This window comes from Eschrichtius robustus, chromosome 12, assembly GCF_028021215.1.
Source record: "Eschrichtius robustus isolate mEscRob2 chromosome 12, mEscRob2.pri, whole genome shotgun sequence".
Taxonomy (NCBI): Eukaryota; Metazoa; Chordata; class Mammalia; order Artiodactyla; family Eschrichtiidae; genus Eschrichtius; species Eschrichtius robustus.
This window is the reverse complement of record NC_090835.1, coordinates 66,605,910-66,625,662: the sequence shown is the minus strand read 5'-3', so window position 1 is coordinate 66,625,662 and position 19,753 is coordinate 66,605,910. Positions and strand designations below refer to the sequence as shown.

Here is a 19,753-nt window from a genome sequence, read left to right as displayed (position 1 = left end):
CTGTATACCAAGAAACTGTAGTTCAGTGAATAACTTGCCCAGGTTACATTTCTTATACTGGCAGAGCTGACATTTATATTAATTGAAATCTACTGATTCCTGAAGCCATGTTCTTTATTACTGAGATTTATTGCTACAAAGCAATAACTCATATTAATTATCATTTTAGCCTTATTTATTAATTCTCATGAAGGAATGAAATGATGATTAGAATTACCAATTTACATAATATTTGGATCATTTTAAAATGTATTTTTCAAGATTATTAAGTCCTTGTATTTTAAACTTCAAAGCAAATGGGATGGAGGAAATCTAACTTTCTCTCTAAGTTTGAAAATATGATTTATTTGAGGTGAAATGACCTGGTGATTATCTTTTCAATACATATGTGTGATTATGGAATTCATTTGTAATGTATTGAAAAAAAACCCCTGGTGAGCTAAACATTACTTTTTCCTGAATTTATTGGCAATTATCTCTTAAACCATACTGCCTTACACTTATTCTTTACCTTTATGAAAAGTAGTTTTACTCCACAGGCTTCTTAGAGGGTTTCTGTTTGTGGTTCACTCTGTTCTGTTCATGTTTTGTCCCACTTTTGGAGAGTTGGAAAAGGGTGAGCCCAGAGCGGCTTCTGATGAAGTCCTTTTTTGCCCTAAAATCAAGTTTTTTGAAGACCTGTTACTCCCCAGCTCATTTACTGCCCCCAGTATTGAAGAATTTTCAGTGTTAGCTTTATTTTTTCTGCTTATTTTCCTTATTTCCAAGTTAATAAAGTTCAAACTTGTAGAAATGCTTCTTAAATTTGATGAACATGTATGAAAATATGGAGAATGATTATAATTAATCCATTTTTATCTGTTCCTTTGAACATAAAAAATGTTTCTTATAATGGGTAAAATTTATGATAACTTTTGCAAAATTAGTTTCTCTTGAGACATATTTATTTGTCATATTTATCATATATATATCATATAAATATTTGTCATATTTATTTCCTCCTTGCTTCTTGCTGTTATCTCTGTAGGTAAAAAATCAGTATGTATATATATATATATATATATATATATATATAAGTAAAACTATTATTTGCAAGAATTGTAACTTGAGTGTAAAAAGTTCACTAAAATGGATACTGGAAGAGATAAATCTTATTGCAGTTTCTTTTGATGTTTGACTCGTTTTGTTTAAATTGCTAAGATTATTTTATAGATTGATAGGATGAAATAGACAAACGCTTTGGGATATCAAAGAATTTATATGCTTTTATGGACTGTTTCTTGTCTGGCTCGTTCCACTGTGGTGCTAATCTGAGCACAGAACCCTCTTTGAAGTCAAAGAGTTTCAGATTTAGATCAACTTCACTCAGTACCAGATCCTGAAAGGAAAGAGGTCCTAGAATACAGATAGCCATCAAATTAAAACATCAATGCTTGAAAGATATTAGTTCCAAGTCTGGCCTTACTGTCCTTTGATATGAAAATGAAATGGAACAGCTAGCTTAGGCTGGGCTAAATTCAGGTATAAGATATGTTTGATGTTTCTTTTTCATAGATAGAATCTTAAAGTTCGGAATCTGCTTTTATTAGTATAACAGCTATATTTTAATTTCAGATATGGTTGAAAAATATTATTTCACATTATAATCATGGTCCTAGACAGGATGAGTGTCTCCCTGAATGTTGCTCCCATGTCTCTTTGATCAATGTGTATACTGTCTGAGACACTTTTTCCCCTTGGGAAAGCCTGAATATCAGAAAATTAATCTATGGAGTTGAATTTGGGTTCCCAATACCTTTTGCCTTCATTATAATTTACATTTTTCTCCTAGCGAGTTATCATGGTGTTCCACATGGAAATTTGGGATGGCCATTACATCAAAACCTCATACATTTTGCCCCTCAATGATGATGGTCTGAAGCTCTGTGCGGGCTCCAGTGGTGTCACTGCCCTGGCCTGAAAGCTAGCTGGACACATGGATTGGTTAGGGAATCAGTTGGGAGCTTTTAGATATTTCATGAACTTTTATAGCTGATGTTTTATTTATAAACTCTCATTCTTTTAAGGCATCATATCATTTCCAAGTATATCACACTGAAAACTTGGTGGTTACAAGCTTCTATGTGACTTTCTCCATTTCTTTTTTTTTTTTTAATTTTATTTATTTATTTTATTTATGGCTGTGTTGGGTCTTCGTTTCTGTGCGAGGGCTTTCTCTAGTTGTGGCAAGCGGAGGCCACTCTTCATTGCGGTGTGCGGGCCTCTCACTATTGCGACCTCTCTTGTTGTGGAGCACAGGCTCCAGATGCGCAGGCTCAGTAGTTGTGGCTCACAGGCCCAGTTGCTCCGCGGCATGTGGGATCTTCCCAGACCAGGGCTCGAATCCGTGTCCCCTGCATTGGCAGGCAGATTCTCAACCACTGCGCCACCAGGGAAGCCCGACTTTCTCCATTTCTGCTGATCCTTACATAATCTGGGAAATGAACAGAAGGAAATGCACCTCCATGAGCAAAACTGGTCAATCTGAGTTCAAAACAAATCACTCATTTGTACAATAAATATGTATTGAGTGTTTATTATGTATACGTTTCAAAGTTGTGACGATGTTGAAACAAATAAAATTGCAAAAAATGCCTGCTAAAAGAACATTTATATTCTATGGTGAAAGAGAAACAGTCCACAACCCTCCCCCTCCCCAATAAGTAAATTTTCTTGTATGTTAGAAGATCGTAAGTGGTATAGAGAAAAGTATAGCAGGCTAAGAGGTGGTTGTCACCAATTTATGTTGGGTGGCAGAGATAGGTTTCTTTGAAAAGGTGACATCCAAGGAGGTGATGCTTCTTGAGAGAGTATAGTTAGGCCCTTCCTCAGGGTCTTGTTGTTTATGTAATTTGAGGTCCTGGCATTTACCTGTACTTAAAGTGTAACCATGAGTTCGAATCCCTGATTCTCAAGGCAAATAGTACAGTTTGTTTTGAGATCTCATAGGTCTTTATTACTAGAGCCTGTGGTGAATTTTATGTGTCAGTGATGGGAGTGGTGGTGAGGAGAGCGGTGGGAAGTATTTTCTGAAGGGGAAGGGTGTGTTCTTGCTATCCCCACCTTCACACCCAGGATTTATGTTACAATATCTAGCATTGCCTATAAATAGAATTAGCTCTGATAAACTTACATACAAAATGCAATTTCCTTTTTTAAACCTAAACTTTGCCCTGTACCTGTCATCTAGTGAATATTTAACAGATATTTATGGAAAGATGACTAAAACCATAGATGGCAAATTTGAGAGATATAGTAGTTATCACTGAATTTTTTGCTGGATTCAAAGTCAGGCTGGTCGGTTCTACCTTGTATGATTAGCTAATGGTGATTCCAGCCTGTAATATTACAGCCTATTCTTATTATTTAAGTTATAATTACAGTGACTAGAGTGATCTGTAATTTTAAACCGAGGAAGGGAAACCAATGAATTTGCTTTCATACCTGGAAGCCTTGACATACTAGAAAAGAAATATGCTCCAAATTTGGATATTGTTAAGAGAACCTAAAAGAAATATACTGAACACAAAAAGTATCTCTTATGGCAACAAGAATGATGTTTGGACTGAAAAGGAAAGGCTACATGTGTCTTAGAGATGCATAAAGCCCAAGATAGATGAAGAACTAGAAAGGACATCTAGTTGCTTTAAATAAGTTCATGTCTCCTGGTCTAGATAAATCATATCTCAAAAAACAGCTGAAATTTCTAATTCTATTGCAAAAGTATTGTAAATGATGGGAAAGAGGAGATTTACCAGAAAAAAAGAAGCAAGCTGTTTTTTAACACAAAAAATGGAAGGTAAATTCTGAAAATTATGGCAAATTCTTAGGTTGTGAATGTTTACCAAAACAGTTATAACTGGAAGTCAGACATTTTCTTCAAGCAATAGACATTTTATTGAATGCTTTCCAGCTTCTAGCTTTTGTGATGTCTTTCATGATATGTTGAACAAGGAGAGATATTTGAGAAGTAGTGATATATTTCTGTGAATTCTGAATGCTTAATCCAAAGCATCCTCGAGATCACTGTCTATCTCATCACCTTATTTTAATTTTATGCATATTATTATCTCTCTATGGCTTTTCTTTTGCTTTCTTATTTATTTGTTTGTTTATTGTTTGGTTCAGTTCATTAAGATGTAAGCTCTAGAGAGTAAAGGCTTTGTGTGTTTGTTTACTGCTGAATCACCAATACTTAGAGCAATGCATGTCACAAAGTGGATACTCAATAATATTTTGTTGAGGGAATCCATTATTTGAACTACCGTATCCAAATAAATTTACAAGGTGGATTGATGCCCACCAGGTTGGCAGAACCCAGTAGGCAAGAGCTCCCTATCCTTGTATGTGACTTGAATGAAGATAAAGATGATACGCCTAAAAAATCGTTCATGAAATAATATAAAAGTATTATCTTTGCAGTTTACAATGACTGACAAATCTAATCAGAGAAATTGGATAGAGATAATACCTAAAGTGCTATTTTTGGATCTAGAGGGAAAAAAGCATAACTACAGGATGGAGTTTAATTTCAACAAATGTTAAGAAAAAGATGAAAGGATTAGGAATTTTAGGTGATAGTGTACTCAATGTGATCCAACAATATAAAATAACCTCAACTTCATTCTGTGTTTTCTAAACACACCACAAAAACCAAGGAGGCAATTCCAATGATTATCATCTTCACTGTATTAATTGAGTTTATTGTCAATATCATGTCAGTGATGGTGATATTCTACTTTGTGTTAAAAATACATCTAGGTAAACACACCTTTTAAAAATGTATATATAATAGTGTGTTAATCCCGAATTCCTAATTTATCCCTCTCCCCATGTTTCCACTTTGGTAACCATAAATTTTTTTTTAGAAGAAATGCAAATGTTCTTTTATTTTATTTTTAAATTTTTCTTATTTTTTGGCTATGTAGGGTCTTTATTGCTGAGCGTGGGCTTTCTCTAGTTGTGGTCAGTGGGGGCTACTCTTTGTTGCAGCGTGCAGGCTTCTCATTGCAGTGGTTTCTTTTGTTGTGTTGCATGGGCTCTAGGCGCGTGGGCTTCAGTAGCTGTGGCATGTGGGCTCAGTAGTTGTGGCTCGTCGGCTCTAAAGTGCAGGCTCAGTAGCTGTGGCACACAGGTTTAGTTGCTCCGCGGAATGTGGGATCCTCCCGGACCAGGGCTCAAACCCGTGTCCCTTGCACTGGCAGGTGGATTCTTAACCACTGCACCACCAGGGAAGTCCCCATAAATTTTTTTTTGAAGTCTGTGAGTCTGTTTTATAAATACATTCATTTGTATCATTTTTTTACACATTGTAAATCAACTATACTCTAATATAAAATAAAAATTAAATTAAAAAAATTTAAAGGAATATTGACAGAGGAAAGGGATAGTGAAATTCTTCCGCTGAGGATCGGTAAGGAAGGGGTAGATGGAAACAGCAGTATAACTATCACGCAGAAGAGAGCTCTTAGTCCAAGCAGGGAAAAAGAGGACCAAGGTCCTATAGGAGTAAGTTAGCAGGAAACATATTTTGGCTCAATATAAAGGGGAATTTTGTACCAATTCTAACAGTTAGACCTAAATGTGCTGCCTTGGGAGGCAGGCAATTGTTCATAGTGTGGCTGAACAGAGGATCAGAGAGATTGATGCCTTGGATGAGGGGGTTGAAACAGATTGCCTTCAATATCACTTCTAATTCTAAGATTATATGGCATTACATTTATAATAACAAGATATTGCTCTGTAGAGGCTTCACCAACTATATTCTTTAGGACAGCTGCGGATAGGAGAACAAACATTATAAATGATTATGCATCCTGAAAGGAGAGGCAAGGGCATATGGCAGGTATATCACAGTTGTTGAGCTGGAGCACCCTTGTCCAAATCCCAGCTATGATTTAGTAGCTAGTGACCTTGGATAAGTTTCTTAACATCTGTCTGCTTTAGTTTCCATATATAAAGTAAACATAATGTAATATCTACATAATAGGTTTGTTGTGAAAACTAAATGAGATAATACACATTAAGTTTTCAGAAGGGTACCTGGCTTGTAGTGATTGTTATCTATTATTATTGTTGCAACTATTGCTACAGTTAAATATCCACAAACCATTGTGGAGTATTAATAACATATTTTATTCTGCATTATTTGTCTGTTTAGATATTCCTTGGGAAAAAGTATCTTATAGAGAAGCATGGATATTGGATCCAGATGGGCCTGGATTCCAAATCTGTTTGTTTTTTATGGGCTGTGGTCTTAGATGAGTCACCTGAGCTCACCACATCTCCTTTTCCTAATGACTCTTTAGTTATAGGGATTCTGCAAAATTAAATGAGGCAATGCATGTCATTCGCCTAGTCATAGATGTCAGCTCTAATTCCACATGCTGAGATGGCATTTTACTTTAGTGCTTATCCAAATACATTATTTTCTGGAGACCATAGCAGTGCTGGATCAATAGAGAGACTTATAATTAATGACTTTAGTCACTAATTATAAAATTACAGGATTCTGCTTCAGTAGGTAAGCTCAAGTCTTGAAGGGACCAGAGGCTTTCTTCTTCCAGGTCTGGCATTTTGATTTTTTTCTACTTGAACTTCTTCTTAAGGAATATGAATGTGCCAGCCTCTTACCTTCCTCACACCAGTTGAATAAGGGTTACACCAATGCCATCTATAAAATTCAAGGTTTTATTTTACTTGATTACACTGTCTTCTTCTGTAGATCCTTTGGTCTTCTTTCCAGGGGACAAAGACAGCCTGGAGCTGTGTGCCAGTTTACCACTGGCTCTGGGCGAATGGGGAAGCTGCCTGAGAGCTTTTGAAGTGAGAGGAACCTTGAGTTTAGTTAAGCAGCTTGGGACCCAGAACAATATCAAAACTGGGCCTTTGGTTATGTATATGATACTGGTTTCTACAACTTTCTCATGCTCAACCCTCTCCCCCAAATACTTCCCAAAACTGAACTAGATTACTCTGAGTTTTACTTAAAACTCAGAATGTTTTCTCATTTGATTCATTAACATCACTGTATTAGAAAGTACAGGAGAGGGTGGTGAGGTTTAAAAAAATGAAATTAAGATCAAGAGCATGGCCTTCTAGTTTTTCCATTATGGAGTTAAATTGCTGATATCACTTCTATTCAAAATACACTACTTTCTAAAAATTACTGCTAAATTTTATGTGTTCTGATCATTGTTTTTATGAATGATGCAAGAGAATGTATTGAGTTCAATTAAACTTATTGGCATAATATTTGTTAATTATGGCACTATAAAAAAGAATTGCTTTCCTTTGAGAATAAAGCAAAAATACCCCAAATATTTATACAGTAGTATTCCTCTCAGGGCATGCTGCTAATGAGAAATTTATATATAACTTTGTAAAAATGAATGTTTTTAAGTTCTGAAATGATATAGCATATACTTGCCTATAATCCCTAGGCTGCTATTTTACTGTGATATTTCTTTGCTTGTCATTCTAATAAAATATTAACATGATAAACTAATTTTTTTCTGTCAAAAACAAGTGTTGAAGCATAATCACTGTTTTCTTCACTTGATAACATGAGGTTTAACTTTGTAGAACTAGTCTAAATTTATGTCACGTTCTTTCCCCTTTTCAACTCCACTCTTGCTTTCTGGTTACCCCCATTCTAGCAATACAAGACCAAGTCCAGCTACAAGGCTTTTGCAGCAATCCCAACAAACACATTGCTTTTGGAACAGAAGGTCAGTGTTGGCTCAAAAGCAGAGTGAATTTTGGTGATGTTTTCTAAAATTGCTTATGTCATTTTTGTTATGTTTAAAAAAAAATTCTGTTTTCAAATTCTGCCTTTACTAAAATAAAATGCTGCTCTCAGTTTAGGATGACGTGGTGAAAGCATCTTGGTGGATAGAATCGGAGACATCATTGATTTATTGGTACAGTCTTGGTAGGAGCCTGGAGTTATCCAAGCTACTAAGCAGCTCTGAGAAACTTGATTCAGATTTGGGTACATCCCTGTCCTTTGGAATTTTAAATGGTTATTAATATTTAAGAGCTTCTACCTCTATTCACCTTGATCAATAGAGTAGAGGTAAAATGGGGTTACGTGTGGGCAACTGGCCACCTTTGAAATTTGATGATTAATAGTGGCTTCCACAGGGTGGAAATATTTTAGCCAAACATCCAACTTAGCCTCTTAAATCCCATCACGGTCTGAACATCTTTATCCATTTTCCTCAACCATTGATCTGACCTCCATGAATGGGAGGGAGAGGTTGAGATCCCTTCCAATGACCCAGCTACTTTCACATGGCTCCAGAGCATTTTTGACTTGCTATTGAGTCGCTAACTATAAAATTACAGGATTCTGCCTCAGTAGGTAAACTAAATTAAAGCCCCTTGTTTCATAAGTCCATTACAAAGGCTCAAATGAAGCCCCAGTGGAGGATCATATCAGAATTGAAGTGAATCCAATTACCAAGTCTATGACATGACACATTTCTTATGTTATTTTTATGATATTTATTTTGGCAATTTATCTTTGCATGAAGCCCATTTTTTTCTGTGCAATTATAGTGTTTCAAATAATGTTATAATTTGTCAAAATGTTAATGTTTGCAACCAGGTGGTATTTTGACCACTGGCTTATGAGCCTACTACATTCTTATTATTTTAGCATGATCTGGAGAATAAAACTGTTATATATTCTCTTGTCTAAAAAAGTAGGAATTGTTAGTAGGAGATGCTAAGTGGTATATAGGTGAACGTTGGTTGGCAGTATCTCTTATATCATGTATCTCTGATAATAAATTCCCAATTATCCGCCTGTGGCCCAGAGTCTATGCTCTATATATCTGAATGCCTTGAACTGGGGGGGTGGGGGGTGAGGGAGCCATCTGTAACTTTTTCTCTAGCTTCTCTTCTGAATTTTGACCTTCTATGGTTCATTGAAAGACGAGATGGGCATAAAACACCAATTTCACGAGGTTTCAAGAGGCTTCAGGAAGTGACACCTTCACCAGATGCCCCTTATCCTATTTTCTAGAGTTAAATATTATGTGGAGTCATAGTAGAAGTGTTCCCTCACCATAGACCTTCTCCCCATTTCAGATGGACATTTCCATCTGAAATCTGGTCACAAGTGCCTGCCTTCACAGAAATGGGAGAAACTCTCCCACCCAGTAGCCAGGCAGAGAGAATAGGGGCTGTTGTGCCACAGTGTCCTTCCCTCATGCTGGCCAGCTCTCTTCTCTTCCAATTCAATGGATTTTAGAGATTATAATCCATTAGTCAGTCATTAAAAATGAGGAATGATTAGCTTAATTTCAAATTGCATCACAAACCCGTTTCATAAGTGTCTATGGTGGTATCGCTTTGCATTGAACCTAATGCAAGTTCATATGGGAGAGGTTTTGTGTTTTTAATTTTGAATAAAACATACTGTTCAGTAAAGTTATTATTTTTATTTTTAGTACCACAACATGTAAATATCATGATATCTAGTTTAAAATATCTAAGTTTAAATATCATGATATCTAATTTAAAATATCTAATACAATTATCTAGTGTGGATAATGGTCTCTTGGCTAAGATGTTGTTTTGGGACAATAAATATTTGAATTCTTCAAAGGTCACAGGATATAACATGATGTTTGTTTTTCTTTAGAGCCTTTTATAATTCCACATTTTTTTTTTTTTTTTTTTTTTTTTTTTGCTGGCTTTCCCATGTTATGTATTCCTCAATGAGAGATTTTACTTTGTAAGAATTTTTAAATAACAAAAGTATTATCCCAAGATTTTATGAGAGTTTATTTCTATTTTCAGTAATATTTCTTGAATGATATTGTGCTGTTTCTATCATGATTGTTGTTTTTTAAAAATAAATCTGGTAATTTCGATCTTTTTGCCCATCTGTTTATACAATAGAACTCATCCTATGCCATTAAAATCAAAGGGACTTATTTCTGAATTGAGTGAGTAAATTAAAACTCTAATCATCAGAGACTCATCTGTTTGGGAGAGGATTAACATTTTGGAATATTTTAAATCACAGAAGGTTTTCTGAGATCCCTTTAATATCTTACAGAACAGCACAATTAAGGGGTACGGTGATGGCGCAGTGTCATTACAATATTCTGTTAGGGTCCGTGCTGTGGAACAACTTGAAGATAGAAAAAGCACATTTATTTCGTCTTAAGATGGATGGGCAATTAATTCTCTCCCCCAACCAGATTTTTTACACCACATTCTGTTTTATAGCATATAGGATAATTAATGAGGAACCAGAATCACTTTAAAAAATAATACTATTTTTAAAAGCAAAATTTTCTCCAAATTGAAATACAGGCATCCCTTCCAATCAGACATTAAGCTTTCATTGAATCCTTGGATTGGTTTCAGTTTTAATCACCCCTTGATGAAGCCCATAATTTTCAAAAGAGTACATTTTGTTGGCAGGGGACAAGAGGTTTCTGATACTTCAATTCTGTAATTTATTGTCCGCGTCAAACTTAAATTTATCGCTTATTCGGTTTTCTATCATTTTTTCCCCTATGAACGTTTAGGAGGGAAACATTTTAAACTAAAGCCTTAACTAAGGCTTTACAGGCATCATATTTTAATGTGTTGGCATTGGGGTCTTTGACTTAATCTCCTGCCAATAATCATCTTCTCTAAGATTGAGATGAGGATGTAATACAAGTGATTATAAAGCAGGAACAAAATAATGAGATGAACGTGCATTTGTGACTGTCCTTATTACAATATGTTCAACAATATACTGGGCTCTGTAGAGGAAATAATTTTGATATGGACATTATTTTTTAGTCTCAATGTGGGTACTGCTGTCCTTTTCAGAGAATGTTGACGATCTCTCTCTCTCATTGACTAATTTTTCTTCTTAATCATCTGAGTCCGATAGCAATAGGTAAAAAGTTAAAATTAAACTGAAGGGCACATATTAATATTCTAAATAAATGGATTATTATTTTTATTGAGCAATTGTATTAAGGAAAGGAAAGATGAAGGGATATTTCCTTGAAATCAAGTAATGCGAATATATATTGTCTCACAGTGATTAATTTTTTTCCATGAAAGAATACACTTTTTCCTTGTAAGTAGTTTATCTGTTCCCTTCCTCACAATTATTTCTCAGGATAAAATCAAGGCTATGGTTAGGTACTGTTTCCCAACAAATGATATTACTATGCATTTAATTCATAAGCGTAATGTGTTTGAAAGAATTTTAGAGTAGCTCAATTTTATAAATAGCACCTATAAATTATAAGATTAATTATTTAAATGAAAGTTACAGGAGAAAAATTATTTTATTTTTCCTGGTGGAAGGAGGATAAAGAACAACCGTTTTGAAGACAGTAGTAAAAACTGTGCTACAAAAATAGAAAGGTAAAGATTTGAGATATCTTGTCAATTGTCAAATCATTTTATTCTAAGTTGCCAGTTTAATTTTTTAAAACATGAGTTGGTAAACTCCAATCTGATTAAACATATGTCTTTGGGTGAGACTATTTTAGGATCTTTGCGTGTCTCAAAAATTTAACAAAATCTGGTTACTGACTTAGCATATGGTCTAGACTAGAGAGACATCTCTTAATTTAGGTTAGTTCAAGAAGCAAATGTGTTCCCAATTTCTTTAACAATGGAAAAGTGCCCAGGACCCAAATCTATACTAATTGGTTCTTCTTGGGCAGTTGTCTACCATGCAACTATTTCTTTTAAGGCGCTTGCTAAACCATATTAAAGTGTGCATATTGGTTGTTGGTTTTTTTTCCCTACTATAAAGTATTTGAGAAAATCTAGTAGTTTTTGTTAAACGGTCATTGAATGAATTAATTTAGTTTGCACCTGGGTAGGTCTCTTAAATTTCCAATTTTATTCCACACGATTTTAAAGCAATTTTTTGCTCATAGGATCGTAAAAATAAGGGGGCCTCGTATATGGCAATTAGGATGATGATAAGCATCTTCCTTTAGGGTAGATTAAGCTTCATCAATTCTAATTCCATGGAAAAGATATAAAAGGCCTTCTGCTACAAGGAAAGTAAGTTGGTTTTAGACTTGGTACCTTTTAATGGTTAAAGAATGCAATCACAATGGCTGCCATACTGAGTACTTTAGCATGTCAGACACTGAGCTAAATGCTTTACTATCCTCACAACTCTGTGAAAATTTTGATGCTCCAAAATGTCAACTAAATTTCCCAAAGCTGCAGGGCTAGTGAGTTGCTGAAATGGACCTTAAGTGGGATCTGATTATCCCCTAGCTTTGCCCTGCTCACCATGCAACAGTGACATCAATTAGCTAAAGTGAAATATTGAGCAAAAGGTGATGTTTTGGATAATTTTTTATTACTTGCTAAAAGATATTTAAATCTTCATTAAATTAGAGCAGCAAAAGGTTTTTTTTGTTTTTTTTTGTTTGTTTGTTTGTTTTTAATGAGGTGTTCCTCAGTTAAAGGGAATTGGAAATAGCTTAGTTCTGACAAGACTTAAGTTAGTGAGGGTTTACAAAGCAGCCCAATTTTTTTTTTTTTTTCACACACACACACTGTATTTTATTTTTACAAGGGATAAATAGACTGACACCAAGTATTGTACATGGATGACCACAACAAAAGCAACAATGATTGCAATTACCAAACATGAAACACACTCATACTATGTCATAATATTGACATTCAGTCCAGTAATCCTCCACTGTAACAGCTCCTTTACTTTGCAGTGAAAATTGATTTGTATATTCTTTGCCTCTGAGTCCTTGTGGGATTTTTTTTTTTAAATTCAGACAGAAAGTCACAAAAATTATACTCATCCTCATCAGTTCACTCAGTCCCATGTAATTAATTTTTTTTTTTCATCTTGATCTTTTGTTAGCACTTTTATGAGTTCATCAGTTTTTCATTAGAGTTCTGAAAATGCTTATTCATTCAGTTCAGCAGTACAGTCAGTTACCAGAAACCTGTACTTGTCAGAGTCTTTTCCATGAATTTCTTGAAGATGAAACCCTTTTATAGGAACATATTTGCAAAATCATCAGAATACACCCAGAACTGTCTGTGCAGCCCAATTTTTTGAGTTATTAAAAGAGAGGTGGTGAATTACAGTAGAGGAGGTGCTGGCAGGGAATCAGGAACACCCTTCTGATATACTTGATTAAACGAAGAAAAAGTCTGGAGGCTTTGCCATTAAGCCTTCAGGAACAGGTTTGAAACTGGCCGTAATGACTTGCCAAAACTCCCTTCCTTCTGTGTGAGAGGAACAGACAACCCTCCAGAGATCTTGGGATTAAAAACAGCAAGTAAATTTCCTCAATTCTTGAAATTTTTAAACCAATCATATGAAAATAATCTGCTGATAAATATTCCTAGACCTTTAAAGAAGCTGTAATTTTATATATTGGAGGCCCCTTTGGCTTACAGCATACATTTCCCCCTTTTCTTCAGATCTGAATGCTATTCATACCTGAATCTCCAACTAGAGAATCAAAATGAGATTTATTTAGCTGAGAATATCTCCAATCCTACAAATGGTTTTGTATTAATGACTGAAAATCAAGCAAATCTCTTGTAGTCACAGGATTTATTCTACCAAATAGCTGGTCAGATTAACAAAGTATAGCAGTTTCTGGGTTCTGCCTGAATTGATTTTGGGGAGGTTAATTTTATCATTATTGAAATACAGTACTCGCCCATGAAATTTTTGAAATCCAATCCAGTTAGATAGTCCAGGCATCACAAAAAGTTTACAAGCCCTTTTAGAGTATCCTTCCTTTGGAAGCAGTTTACTTTCTAACTCTACTTAGAGTGCAACTAATTCATTCTATTTTCAGATTTTTAGAACTTAATCCTATTTCCAAAGAGAGCAGGTTCTAATCAGTCTGCTGATTCAATATATCTGACTTAACAGTGTTTGCAATTCCATGAGAGATGCTCTTTTTGGATGGGGAACACCTATTACAGTGTGTGGGCATATATTCTCATAAAGACTTTGATTTACAGTGCTTGCTCCTAGTTCTTGCCTCTTAATTATAATGTCATGCTGAGCTCAGGAACTATTTTCTTCTAAAAGGAGATCCACTATGTCTCTTTTCAAAAACTGGGCCCCAAAGTTGGTTGTGCTGAGCAAAATATAACCACTTTTAATGAGACTATTTCTAACCATTAGTTAAGAATCTTTAAAAATAGGATTCAAAGCATGTTCCATTTATGCCTCACTTGGCTATCAGACAGTATGGTAGAAAATATATGTTTTTTTAATAAAATCTTTTATTGGAGAATATTCTGAAAGAACTTCACTCAAAATGAATAAATCTAAAGAAACATCAATACAATCCTGCTGGCTAAGTTGTCAAAAAACAATCTATGGTCAGGCTTCACGTTAATGGAGATTTAATATATTTTCTTTTAATACATTTTTGTACTACAGAGAAAAAACCTACTTTTTATGGCTGCTAGAAGGAGTGGATCCAGATGATATATTTGACAGAGAACTCCTTGTCAATAAAAAAATCAATTCTAGTGAATTTAAAGGCTATTCAAACTCAAAATAATCCCCCTTCCAAATTTTAATGCAGTTCGAGTATTGTCTCCATTTCAAAGTTTCAGCATTACTGACTGAATGCTAGTTATCTTCCTTAATTTTCCAAGCATTCTGAGTAGATGGCTTTTTCATTCTTTAAGTAAGTTTCAATACTTTAAGTAGCATAATAAAAGTTGTGTTTGCCTATAGTAATTTCCCACGAAGTAACCAAGATAATAACCTTATTTGATTTTGGCTGAAAAAATATTCGCTCATTGTATTAACATGGATCACATACTCAGATCTTTGATGGTAAACAAATTTAAGAAATATGGGAAAATAAATTGTTACTTAAAATATTCAGAGTTTAAACTCCTTCTCTAGAGCATTTTACCGAGGCATATTAAGATCATATTCTTTCTATGATTCATTTATTCATTTAACTCCATTTATTTGTCAGTCTGCCCTTTCAAGTCATCCTAAAGATCTTTACTGAAGACATATCATGTGCTGTATCCTGAGACCACCAAGATAAATACCATAGTTTCCTAATTGTTATAGGGCAAATGGTACAGTAGAGAGGAGATACAGTTGAAGAGTAATGATGATACAATATGCTTAAGGCATGTATGGAATGATGCGGTGCCCCAAGGAGGGAGGGGCAGATTTTGCCTGGTGCAAACGCCAAAAAACATTATACAGGAGCTGGATTAGGATTTTTAGGAAGAATACGAATTCTAAGTGAGCTGAGGGTGGAGGAGGGATAATCTAGGCAAAGTTAATAACTCATGCTTGGAAGGTCAGCACAAGTTCAAAGAACTCAAGTGATCCATTGTGGTTAAAGAGCAGCATGCAAGTGCGGAGTGGGTAGAAGGTGTTGTTGGAGAGCGAGGAAGAGCTAGACCAAGGTTCTCTCCTAAGGAGTTTGTTGTTAATCCTGGTCACTAATTAAATTTTTTCTTTTCCTTTTTTTTTTCCTTTTTTACTTTGCAAGTATTTTCTCCCAGTCTATGGCTTTTATTTATTTATTTATTTTGGAGTATAATTGCTTTACAATGTTGTGTTAGCTTCTGCTCTACAATGAACTGAATCAGCTATATGTATACCTATATCCCCTCCCTCTGGGTCATTAATTTCTGACTTTTTTCTTCTTATAATGATCGTCATAGTTAGAAGCCATGTGTAGTGTAAAGCCTAAAATTAAAGCCCAATACTACCTGCTTGGCACCTGGTAGAATTGGGAGGGCCTCAGCTGGTCTAATTGCAAGCTCACCTCCCCACTCTGCTCCCCCAGATAAGGTCCCCTAACCCTCCCTATCAAACCGACCAGGTGCAGTGCCTACTTAATCAAACAAGCCGACCACACCCTTCTAAGGAAGCAGGAACACCTCACTCTCTTGATCCTACAAAACCTGCCTTCCACAGCCCCTGTTGTTCACTGTTCCCCGAGCACAGGTCTTATGTGGCCCTGATGGAATGCACAGTTTCTTCCCCTGGGCCATGACCACCTCTGACTATTAAACTGCTGTTGATGGCATCTGTCCAGTGTCAGGTGTCATGTATTTGGCCATCCCCATCACCACAGAGTGGGAAGCCCTTCCCTTCTCCCACCAACAGGGTAAATAGGAGATGATTAGAACACCATGTCAAGGAAAAATTAAGCTGTCTGAACACCAGCAAGGAGTTATCTTTATGACATTTTCTGTTCCTTGCTATCCATTACTCATGATTAATCAAAAATATAGAGGATGGAGGAAGAGAGGAAAAGAGAATTTTTTTATGGTAAGAAAGAGGCAGTCTCAAGGGTTTCTATTAGGTTATCATAGCCAATGTTTTATATTTTATTTAATGCAGAGAAATAGATTTTGAAAAAATGCTTTTCAGATAGTATTTTCCTTTGTGAGTTATTGAAATAAGGGTGATAGCTTAACATAATAAATGTTTATTTCCTCCCCACATCACAGTGGGGTATAGCTCAACTTGGCCATTCAACATGGCTCTCTGCCAGTGACTCAGAGATGTAGTCTATTTCCATTTTGCATCTTAGGTATATGCTAATAAAAACATTTGGTTGTATCGGGCAAAATAGAGATTAAGACACAAAGCACTATTAGGGATATAGAGGGTTACCTTATAATGACAAATCTTTAATTCATGAGGAAGGTATACTTCTTCTAATTATGAATGTAGCTAATAAAATGGTTTCAAACTACATTGAGAAAAATTGCTAAGATCACAGGGAGAAATTAACAGACTCACTACAATTCTGTGAGATTTTATGGTGACTTTCAATTAATTGATGACTTTCAATTATTAATAGAATAAGCATACAAAAGAAAGTGGTAAAACTAAGATGATTTGAAAAAAAAAAGAAAAAATCTTGATCTGATAGATACATACACACACACACACACACACACACACACACACACACACACACACACACACACACAGAGCTCTGCAGCCAACAATTAGCGAATAGATGTTTTCTTTAGCATAAATGGGATATTTACAATTCTCTAATTTTAAATGGAATATTTACAATTAGAGAATAGATGTTTTCTTTAACATAAATGGAATATTTACAAAAAACTAATCATGTCTTATACCATAAATCTCACACTACCTAAGAAATGGCTATTTTGAGAAGTTCTATGGTTATAACTAAATAAGTAGGTAATTTAAAAATTGAGGGGAAAAATCCCTTATATTTTAAAAAAAATAGAAAGAAAAACTACCTTAATGGAAATATCTAAAAATGTATTTAGAATTGAATGACAGTGACCATACAACATATCACAACTTGTAGAATGCAACAAAAGGGATTCTTTGAGGGAAAATAGGATAAAGCCAAAGAATGTAGAAGGAAATAAATAGTAAAGATAGGAACAGAAACTACTGAAATGGAATGTGAGTATGCCAAAGAAGATCAAAGCCAAAAGTTAGTCCAATTAAGAGATTAGAAATGTATAATTCTACATGGAATTTGATTAAGAACAAAAGCAGGTGGACACAAATAAATATTAGAAATGATGAAGGAGATGGACCAAGATGGCAACATAGGCAGCTTCTGAACTTCTCTCCTCCTAGGGACACATTGAATATAAAGCTGCACATGGAGAAATTCCCTCTGAGAGAAATCCAGAAACCAGCTGAGTGACTCCAGCATCTCAGATTAATAAGAAAATACCCATACAAAACCTGGCAGGAATGGCTGAGATACATTCTTGCCATCAACCCCATCCCTGGCACAGTGCCAAACAATTGGGAGGGAAACCCCAGCTCCCAACTTTGCCCTGAGGTTTTAGGCTGCACATCTAATGTCCCAGCCTTTAAGCCTCCCACCCAAGGGACAAGCCCCCAAAATACTTAGCTCCAAAAGCCAATGGGGCTTGTGCCCACAAGAACTACAAGACTCCTTATATTGGAGATACTAGTTCCACAGGAGAAAGTAGGCAGTTGTGGACAATGCCTCCAGGTCAGAGAATAGTTCATCAAATGTTTCAAAGATATTTCTTCTTGAGACATACAGGGCTTTCTTTGAATTCAGACTTTACTACATGTATATTTGACTAAAATCCTCACATGAGAACTATTTCATTTATTATCACTAGGCACTAGACGAACCAGCCAAGACAGAGAGCATCTCCAAGGACAACACATTAGATCCACCTTTGGAGGTAATGGCTTCAGATCACCCCTGCTTTTGAAATGCAATCCCGAAACTCATTGCTAACCCAGTACCTGGTTTCAATTCTTCCAGTTGTGTTCCCCTGAACAGCTCAGGCAGCAAACTGAAGAGCTCTGTGCTACCATTGATAAGGTCTTACAGGATTCCTTGTCTATGGTAATGCCTTAGACTAGACCGTGCAATTCAAACCTTTGCTTTGCTTCACTTCATTTCCCTCTGCTTGGCTAGGATGGATGCATCATAAGCTTGTCCTCTTTTTTTTTTTTTTTTTTCTAGCATTCTTCTGATTCTCCTTCAAGTTCCCTACAGACATTTTTGGGTTCTGACACAATCAAAGTATGTATGTATTTAATATAATTTACTGAACCATAAGAGTTACTAGATTAATGATTTTTAAACTGCAGGTCAAGGCCCAGTAGTGATTTGGGAAATTAGTGGATAGCAACTAGCATTGTGTTTCTTTTTGTTTTTTGTTTGTTTATTTGTTGTTAGCAAACAGCATATTAAAAATAGAATAATAAGAATATAAACTATCAATCAAACTGTATTATTCCAAGCAGTGAGTAGGTATTGTTGACATTTATTTTAATTCATTTGCATGTACAGGTATAGGCATGTGTATATAGGTTGCAGTAAAATCTATTTCTAACCGTAGGTCAAGTTCAAAACAGTTTGAAAGCCAAAGTATTAGACTGTGTTGTTATATGTTGGCATTTAAGATATAGAACTGTATGTAGAATTTGTGACTTATTCTCATCCCAAACCATAGCTTCAGTCCTTATGTAATTCAGAGCCCTTAGACTTGTAGAAACTGACAATGAGGTAGACTAAAGTAGTGTTAGTCTTAGAGCTTTAATACTGGTATTATTTCTGGAATTCTTTTCTTTTGGTTAACTGAATTTATTTCATTGTTCGTTGACTCAGAGGGACAGAATCCTGGATATTTTAGATCATTTGAGGATTACTAAAGCATTGTTATAATTGAATATTTAAGTACTCTCTTCTTATCATGTAGCCTTTTTCATTTGTTGGGATGAAATATTACATTTCTCCAAGTTATTATTTTTTGAATGCTTTGTACAGATCTACTTACCCAAATTTCAAAATGATTGTGGTTTTTCTTTTATTGATAATTGTTAGGCTTTTTTGGTCAGTCTTATTTTCTCTCTTGGAATTAGTATAAATACTTTTTGCATATTCTTTTTCAAAATTGGACAGTGTATGTATAAAGTAGATTTTATTTTATTTTACTTATTTAAAAATTTTTATTAAAGTTGATTTACAAAGTTGTGTTTAAAGTAGATTTTAAATGTACAGAATTGCCTATAACTAAAAGAGTATTTCTAATTTTCAATTGGAACATTATAGACAAATATCCTTTAATAATGATGTAGAAGCCAGGTAATCACTCATGGTCAATATTATTATATTTTAGTAAAGAGAACCTGCAAATGGATACTTATAGCTTCTCTATTTGTAACCTGTTTTGTATATTCTTTAAG

General features: G+C 35.0%; 1 protein-coding gene across 1 annotated transcript in view; it reads left to right on the top strand.

The window, feature by feature from the left end:
- The window catches only part of MLIP (muscular LMNA interacting protein), a 171,768-nt gene that overhangs the window by 26,626 nt on the left and 125,389 nt on the right, over positions 1 to 19,753 (top strand). Inside the window, exons 5-8 of the mRNA XM_068559179.1 lie at positions 7,698 to 7,769; positions 18,175 to 18,240; positions 18,324 to 18,407; positions 18,528 to 18,587. Of these exons, the coding sequence (XP_068415280.1) occupies positions 7,698 to 7,769; positions 18,175 to 18,240; positions 18,324 to 18,407; positions 18,528 to 18,587 (282 nt within the window). The remainder of the gene's footprint in view (positions 1 to 7,697; positions 7,770 to 18,174; positions 18,241 to 18,323; positions 18,408 to 18,527; positions 18,588 to 19,753) is intronic.